The 8,960-nt window shown below is 36.6% G+C and overlaps 1 protein-coding gene across 1 annotated transcript; it reads right to left on the minus strand.

Annotated features, from left to right (window-relative positions):
• Positions 1 to 3,585: 3,585 nt before the first annotated feature.
• Positions 3,586 to 4,213, minus strand: LOC139194993 (pentatricopeptide repeat-containing protein At1g31430-like). The gene is made up of 2 exons (XM_070820162.1): positions 4,098 to 4,213; positions 3,586 to 3,931 (listed from the first exon to the last, which is right to left on the minus strand). The coding sequence occupies exons 1-2, from the start codon at positions 4,211 to 4,213 to the stop codon at positions 3,586 to 3,588; spliced, it is 462 nt and encodes a 153-aa protein (XP_070676263.1).
• Positions 4,214 to 8,960: the final 4,747 nt, after the last annotated feature.

The following is an 8,960-nucleotide window of genomic DNA, read 5'->3' on the forward strand; positions in this document are numbered from 1 at the left end:
GAAGCTCTTGCGCTCCTCAATTGGCACATGTTTGAGAATAATTGCCCTAATGGAGAATATCATGATTGTCAAAGAAGGTAATCTCTTACTGTAGAGGTTTGCCGCTAGCACTCGAAGTTTTGGGCTCTTTTCTTAAAGACAGAACCATACCATAATGGGAAAGCGAACTCGAGAAATTGAAAGAAATACCTGAAGGACAAATTATAGAAAAACTCAGAATAAGCTCTGATAGGCTAGATTATTCTCAAAATGCTATATTCCTTAATATATCTTGTTTCTTTCATGGAATGGACAAGGATTATGTCACAAAAATATTAGATGGATGTGGCTTCTTTGCAAGAATTGGAATCGATGTTCTCTGTGAACGATGTCTTGTAACTATTGAATGCAGCCAGCTGAAGATGCATGATTTGATTCGAGAAATGGGCAAGATAATCATTTCTAAAAAAATCCCCTACTCAACCTGGAAGATGGAGTAGACTGTGGGACTATGAAGTTATAACAAATATGTTGACAAATAAATCTATAAGTAGTTTCCCAACAAAATTTTGTATTAATGCTCGCTAAATCATTTCCTAGTGCAACTGCCTATATTTTATTACTCATCATATATCCTTTTGTTTACTTAACAGGGAACTGAAGAAATTGAAGGAATTACTCTAAATTTGCGAAGATAAAAAAAGGCTAGTTTAGTACAAAAGCATTTGCCAATATGAAACAATTGAGATTGCTACGGCTCAAACACGTAAAGCTTTTTGGTGAGGATCCTGGGGATCCGTGAATCGTGTCAGTCCATCGTATATTGTGCGATCAGTTTTTGTCAAGTATTGTTTATATTTATTTTCAAATAAAAATATTAAAAATGATTTCTGATCTCACGATGTACGAGGAACGGACACGATTCATGGATCCCTGGAATCCTCACAAAGAGGATCCGACGAGGATCCAGACTCCATTTTCCAAAAGAGTTGAGATGGTTGTATTGGAGTGCATTCCCTTTTAAGTCCATGCCCAAGCTCCTTCTTAATCAACCAAAACTTATTGCTCTTGACCTGAACTGGAGCAAACTCATACGAGGCTGGAAGAATGCCATGGTACATCACCCCTAACTAGTTATAATTAATTCTCTCTGTCTGATTTTATTTTTAGCCATTTTCTTAAAGACATTCTTCTTAAATTTTAAATAATATTTTCTTTTGGGTTTGTGTAGCTGCTCGAGAATTTGAAAATCCTTAATCTCTGTTATTCCTGTAAGTTAAAAGAGTCACCAGACTTTTCAAGGCTCAAAGAATTGAATTTTAGCAACTGTTCGAGTTTGTCCAAGATTCACCCATCCATCGGTCAACTTAAAAGACTCACATTGGTAAATTTTTTATGGTGTTCTAAGCTTAGGTATCTTCCAAGGGATTTCTCTAAGTCAAAATCTGTTGAGACTTGATAGGATTTTTAGTACCTGAAAAATAGGGTTAAAATCACTTAAAATACTTGCAAGAGTATAAGGTAATTGTAATATAATCACTCATGCAAGGTTGTTGTTCCCAAGGATTGTTTGACTAACTTGTAATTAAACTAACTCTTAATTAACTATTAAAACAGATTTTTATCGAAGATTTGAGATTTTTGAATTTAAAAAAGATCAAATTAACAATAAAAGGAATATAGAAGTTTGGAAATAATGGCAGCAAAGAGAAAAACGTTTTTAAAATTAAATAATTATAGGAAAGACTAAGGTTTAACCGTCACCAATAACAGTCATATGCAATTGGTAAATTTTACCAATTACTTATGGATTTCCACATACATGCTTTGAAGTTTAGGTTTTCCTAATGCATATTCTCCTCGTGGTGTTCGAATGAAAACGTATATCTAATATGCAATCCGTCTGTGATGTTCAGACCAAATATAAACATGCCAGACTCATCCTACTGGTCTCGATCTCTACCTCTATCTCCTTCTACTTCTTTCTCTATCAATCACACACACAAACACAAACACATGTACAAGTATTTGACAATACTATATTACATTGTATATATATTATAGGGATGGACTTCTTCTGGAACTGGTGGCATTTTTTTGAATGGGATTTATGATATGCCGGAGTGGTTTGAGTTTGTCGCTGATGGCAATGAAGTCAGTTTTTATGTTCCATGTGATGATCGTAATTTTAAAAGGTTGATTTTCTACACCCTTTACTCGAGAATCAAAGAAGATCATTCTTTTGTTGTTACTGTTACAAATTGTACCAAGCATACTACCTTGAGGGCGGATAGGCCTTTGTACGGATCACTAGGGGATTATTTTTGGCTGGGACAATTATTGAATGATAAGCTCAAGCTCAGTTTGCAAGGTGGGGACAAGACTGTTATTCTTGTAGAGGGTTTTGGAATGAGAGTGAAGAAAACGGGGGTAAATCTCGTAAAGGACAAATATTTGAAGAAAACTATGGATGTTAGTGGGTATAATTATTCCTATAAATATGAATCTGAATCAAGCCATGACGCATCTGATAATCATCCCAGTAATCAAATGATGACTACTACAAATGAACCCAAATGGAAAGGCAAAAAGTGTTGAGGAAAAACTTAGAGTACACAAGTAAACAAATTACTTGTATTACACACACAAAATATTACAACACTCAAAAGGACACAAAGACACACTTTAGAAGCAATGACACTCACTCACTTTCTAGAGACAAACTCTAGATCACTCACACTCCTCACAAGACTACTCTTACTTCTCACTCACACTTGGTTACTTGCTTGCTTGATTACTTCTTTCTTATTTTGTTGCTTGCTTTCACAAGATCACACACCTATTTATAGGTGGTGTTTGCCGACTACAATTGCCCACTGCCTTTGGGCTTTGCATGGCAGCCACACAATTGTTATAATAGCTAGACAATTCTAGCTTGTTCCCACCGACATGCTTGCTAGAGCTTTCTAGCAAAATCCCATGTATAATTCATCTAGAACATCAAGACTTCATAATGGGTTAGGCTTTAAGTTATGGGCTGGTGTTGTACTTTCAACAAAAAGTTTGAAGAGAAAGCATTACCAGATCGGTTGAATAGTTGCAATTCCAGCATTATACCCTCCCGTAGACCACATCATCAGCGTCTTTCTCGTTTTCCCAGCTCAATTATTCGGACATTTGACTTGATCACGTCCAGAAGATGAATTTGTAGTTCAGTTGTTAATTTTTCTATGCTACAAATATTCACTCTTGTGGAACCAAATTATTGACATCATACTTCCACTTTTTCGGTCTTAAATCAAAATTTTAGATTGAAATGTGCAGACACTGCGATATTGGGCCTATAATCTCATTGTTCCCACTTGGAATCCTTTCTATTAACTCCTCTGCTTCACGACCAAGAAGGTCGATCAGGCAACCATACTGTTAACTTCGGCTCAATCTCATGTATCTTTCTCATGGAGTTGAACTCACAACCTTTATCTACCAACCCTCTGTGAATTCAAGCACTTAAGACAGCAATGAAGGTGATATTAATCTGTACCATTTCGGGAACAACTCGAATGCTTTGCTTGTCTTGCCCTTCCTTGCAAGCCCACAAATGATTTAAGTCCAAGAGGCTGCATCTTTTTCCCCTAACCCATTAAAAATCTCCAAAGATCCGTCTATGCTGCCACATTTTGCATACATTTCCATATCAATTTTAATTCTGTTCTCTTCAATACACCCGTGAATCCATTCGCCTTGCCTTAATGCTCCCAACTGAGTACAGCCTATGAGGAGAGCAACCGCCGTCAATTTATCCCCTTTAACTCTTTTAGTTTGCATTTCTTTGAATAGAGCCACCGCCTCGTTAAAATGGTTGTATTGTACATACCCATTAATCATGGGCTTCCAGAGAACAACATCCTTAGTTGGACTCCCATCTAACACCTTTCTAGCCTCATCAATCCTACCACAATTTACACACCCAACTACTATACTTGTACAACAAAACACGTTTTTCACAGGCATTTCATCAAAAATTTATCCATCTGTCATTTAAACAACCACATTTTACATACATATTCGACAATGCATTGACAGTTCACTTCTAACATATTCATGAATATTTTTACCAAGGTCCAAAATTTTTCAACGCTGTGCAAGCTGAAATGTTACTTACAACCATAGCTGCATCATCGCATCCTCCGAAACATATCCAAAGCCTCCTGAAACCTCCTGTACCTAACATACCTCGAAATCGTAACGTTCCAACAAAGCCTGTTTCTCTGAGGCCTTTCATCAAACACGTGCTTGAAACTCTCAAGCTTGCCTAATTCCAGTTTTTACCACAAACCCATGAACCTTTTCACCTTCCCAAACCTCTCGCATGCATCTAATGGCTTTGAAAACAAATGAGTACATGAAATTATCGGGACACAATCCCTCCTCCCTTAACTGCCGGAAGAGCTCAACGGTGCTTCTGAAATTACCCCTTGTTATGATCCTATATTTCAATCACAATTAGTGATGTAATAGCAGACTAAATATGAGTATTAGGGAGTGATTAGTTATTGCTAGTTGGCAATTTGTTTTAGTGGAAACTTATAAGCTCATGCTTTGGATGTAAAAGTGGAGGAGAATTTACACTAAAAGAAATATAAACAAAAAACAATTCAAGAGCTCTGCTCTCTCTCTTCCTTTCTTCTCTATCTCTATCCCCTATGTTACTTGCAAGTTGATTAAACGCCTAGAGATTTGAATCTTATCAATGGTATCATCCTTCTCGAATCCTGATTTCCCTCCTATGCACGCCCACCCGACTTGTCTTCCTACCATGGATGCACGCCTCTCCGCTACAATCGACTCATTTCAAGCTTCGATGCGTGCTGCGATCCATGATGTGATCCGTGAAGCTATGGATTCTGCCCTCACAGCCATTCACAAGGCTTTAAATCCTGTACTCATAGAAATCTGCAGTGACCTTGCTCAGTTACACCGTGACTTGGTTCTCTGCGTCGAGGGAGATTATGATCCAGCCTCGATGTGTTCCGACAATCCATGACCATTCTATTCCACCATTGCTCTCATCTTCACCGATGTTGCGAGCACTGGAAAATTCGGCTATCAAGCCACACTCGAAGAACTCCGCTGCATCTATAGTCTTGCTTCCGGAATTGAAAACGATGATCTCTGCTCCGTAGGTACACCATAAGCACTCATTCTCCGATACTACGGAAAATGGACCTGAGGTAGTTCTTAATATGAGTATCATTTCAACAACTCCGGAGGCTAAATTCCCTTCTCTTTTGACTGATTACTGTGGTGCATACCTGGAAGATAAATTTGGATGGGTTAATTGGTTTCTTGTGGGTAAATTTGTGAAGAAAATTTTCTATGCATTGCATATGTTTGATGATATGTCTAAGAGGCATAATAGGGAGAATATGTCATTGAGTAGCTGTTGGAAATGTGCCCTAAAACCAATCATGTGATGATACTTTACAGACATTTCACATGTTAAACTAATCTAGTTTAATATCAAGGGCAAAGATTATTGTTTTAAGCCGTCTCATATAAATGTTATATGCTTAAACGATAAGTCCAAGGAATATGTAATTAGGAGAATGTAATTTAAAGAAGTTAGATTCATGAGACCATTCTCTTTCGTAAACATATCCTAAACATTCCTGATCATAGGATTGCCAATTGGGTATTGACAGTCCGTTAAGATCAGTATGTGCTATGTCTTCTCTTAGTGAGACTGACTGGTCTCGAGTCATTGGTGTGACTGACACCAAGACAAGTACGTAGGTGCTCAATAAGGAATGAGTTCACTGAACACGATCAACGAAGAGTTCTCATACTCATGTCACATGAAAACTCATGGTTGGGATAATGCAAAGTAGTCATTTGACCTGAGGCATCATAGTTGTCTTGTGGTTAGGCCCTTGATCTTTGATTATGTCAAAGTCACTCCATTCGCGGGTGTCCACGACATAGTTGGGGTTAAGCCACTTAGCCATGGAGGCAAGTGAATGCGCAACAAGGGATCTCTAACCTTCAAACCGTTTGAGGGAGAAAACTTTATGATATGATTAAGAATCTCTGGCCAGAGTATGAATGAGATTTAGGAAGTCGTTCCAAATCACATTCAAAGTAATCATATAAGTAAATGAATCACATTGGATAGTAGACATGAATAAACTATCAAACCAAACAATGTGGTCAAGAGTATTGTATTAGAGAAAGACCGTATTGCATTGTAATCCTAAACTGAATAGGTTCTCCACCTCTTCTGATTAGCTTGGGTAACCATGACATACTGCTAGGTGTCACTCATGGTTTGTCGAAGCCCTAAACGTGTATAATCACTAAAGGGAGAATTGAAAGTAAGTTTCAATTCACAATCGATTTGAAAGAGTTCTAATCGCCCACTGTCTCGCTAAAAGGAACCTAATGGATCGTACTCCGTGTAAGGTAGAGATTGAAGAAACAACGGAGATGAGTAAGGATAATTAAATGGTTTAATTATTTATTTATGGCTAGGATTAATTAGTATGTTAATTAATCAAACGAATAAGTTCGTTATAGACCTAGGGTTAGTTTTGGGCCGCAAGGCCCAATGGGATTTGAATGTCAAGCCCATTAACTCAAGTTGTATGACAACTTGAATAAACAAAGGGCTTGAAAGCCCAATAAACCCTTAAGGCCGGCCATTTAGAGGAGGGTAGTGAACTTGCTTTAATTACAAATTTTCCACTCCAATGAAGAAAGGTATAAATATGACTTTATAGCCAAAATTCATTTAGGGTTTCTTTTGGGAGAAAAGATGAGAACAAAAGCTCTCTTTGCTCTCTAAGAGGCCGACCACCCTAGAGGAATATAGCTAGCAATCTTACTTCCTCTAGGTCACTCATTTTTTCATCAATCCTTCCTTGGTGTGGAGACTTAGAGGTTCTCAACTTTGAAAACTTGGAGAAACCAATTCTTCCATCCAAATCCATGGAGCTAAGAAGCAAGGAATGAAGGCCCTATCTCTTGGGTGATTATCCTTTGCTTATGCAAAGAGGAATCAACAAAGGTATAAATTTATCAACTCACTTTGTTTTGAGTTGAGTCTTGGTTCACCTAACTACTAGGCTTTGAATTTCATGGGTAATGTTTTGTTTTTGAGTGCATACATGCATGATTCCGCCTTTAATTGTTAATTGCATGCTTTATAGATGTTGCTCAAATAAACATGTTTTTCACAAAATTTCCTTCAAGTGGTATCAGAGCCTAGGTCTAGTAGTTGGTGAATCCTTTGGGTTTTGTAGTTCATAGTCTTTGATTTAAATGTTGTAATTGTTACAAGCTTTATTCTTGCTTCTTTGAATGTAAATTTTGTTAGAAAATTTGCCATCTCAAATGTTGTAGATGTAGTTCATATGAGCATGAATTTTGGAGCTAAAATTTGGTGGCATGTTTTTTGGGAAATTCGGCCAAATCCAAAGGGTGGATTTTTGGGTTCTTGTTTGTCTTGTTAAAAGTGTTTTCAAGTGACTTTTGGAACCCCTATGTACCCTAGTATGGTTATATGTTATTTCCCTTAAGTTTGAGTGTTTTTGGGATGTCTTTGGGTGAAAAATGTTCATGGAGCTTTTATGGGTTTTTCATGAATGTTCTTCATTGTTCTTGATGTTTTAGCCAAGAACAAAAAGTTTGGTGTTTTGATTCAAAGTTTTGATTTATTTCATAAAGTCTTTGTTTTGTGTTTTTTTCAAATGTTTAAATGTGATTGAAATTTTGAAAGGTGATAGAAATGGTGATGGGTGTGTAAGAAGTACTTCTCTTACACACACACCACTTGCATGAATTTATGTCATGCACCACTTGCATGAATTTATGTCACACACCTCTTGCACCACTTGCATGACTTTATGTCAAACCTACAAATCAACACACACATCACTCCATACACTCTCTAAAACCGGCCACCCTATTAAATAGGGTTCTTTTGGGGCTTTTATGCAATTACATAAAGTTTTGATACTTTTGTGTATTTGCAGTTTGACCCAAAAGTTTACGTATTTACGTAAAGGCCCAAAATCACTAAAGGACAAATTGTTTTGTTCCTTTAATGAAGTTTTTGAATTTATTGAAATTTTTGGGTTCTAGTTGTAATTACATGAAGTAATGGACTTTTGTGTTTTTACAAAATGAGCTCAAAAGTTTAAGTTTTGCAACATAGCCCAAAAAGTTGAGGTTATTGCATTTTGGCCCAAATTAGGTTGAGAACAAAATGGTTTTGTCTCTTTAAATGAGAATTGGATTTTCATTTCATTTAGCTCCATTTAAATCAATTCTATGGATACAAAAAACAAATGACAATGTTGCATTCAAAGTTTAATTAGTTAAAGCGTTAATTAATTAAAGGGTGATTATGAACCTAAGCCTACGATAATTGAGCTATGTGAAAGGCCGTCTCAAATTTGTTTGAACCATGGGAATGTGTAGATTAGATTTTCTTTGTAATTTGATATGATCAAATGTTGTAAAAGAGCATAAGCTCTTCTTTACTTTAAAATAATTTGTTTTGATCAAATGTTGTAAAAGAGCATAAGCTCTTCTTTACTTTGAAGTACTCATTTCTTGTTTTATTTGATATGCATGAAATTGGAGTAGTTGGGTCCAACGCCCAATAGGAAAAACACGCCTTAATATGATTAAACGCGTAACTAAAATCAATCACCATCCCTAGACCGAGATTCAACACTAGGCTCGTGTTGGATCTAATCAAAGGTTCATAGTCATCCTAAGGCCCTAAGGCAACTATATAGTCCATCAATGAATGCAAACCTTATGTTAGTAGTACCATATACTCTTGCTTTAAAAACCGTTTTACAAGCTTAGTGGGAGTATTATATACTACTAAATCAATCACATGGACCAATAGTTGTAATAGGACCAAATTGTTTTAATAAGATTAAAATGAATGTTTATATATGATGAGACCT

This window comes from Malus domestica, chromosome 04 (assembly GCF_042453785.1).
Source record: "Malus domestica chromosome 04, GDT2T_hap1".
Lineage (NCBI taxonomy): Eukaryota > Viridiplantae > Streptophyta > Magnoliopsida > Rosales > Rosaceae > Malus > Malus domestica.

Excerpts from the sequence above, each read along its gene's own strand:
- LOC139194993 (XM_070820162.1), bottom strand. The coding sequence starts at position 4,213 with ATGTTAGGTACAGGAGGTTTCAGGAGGCTTTGGATATGTTTCGGAGGA. Across the intron at positions 3,932-4,097 it reads TTGAAAAATTTTGGACCTTG|GATTGATGAGGCTAGAAAGG; the intron begins GTAAAAATATTC and ends AAATTGTGGTAG.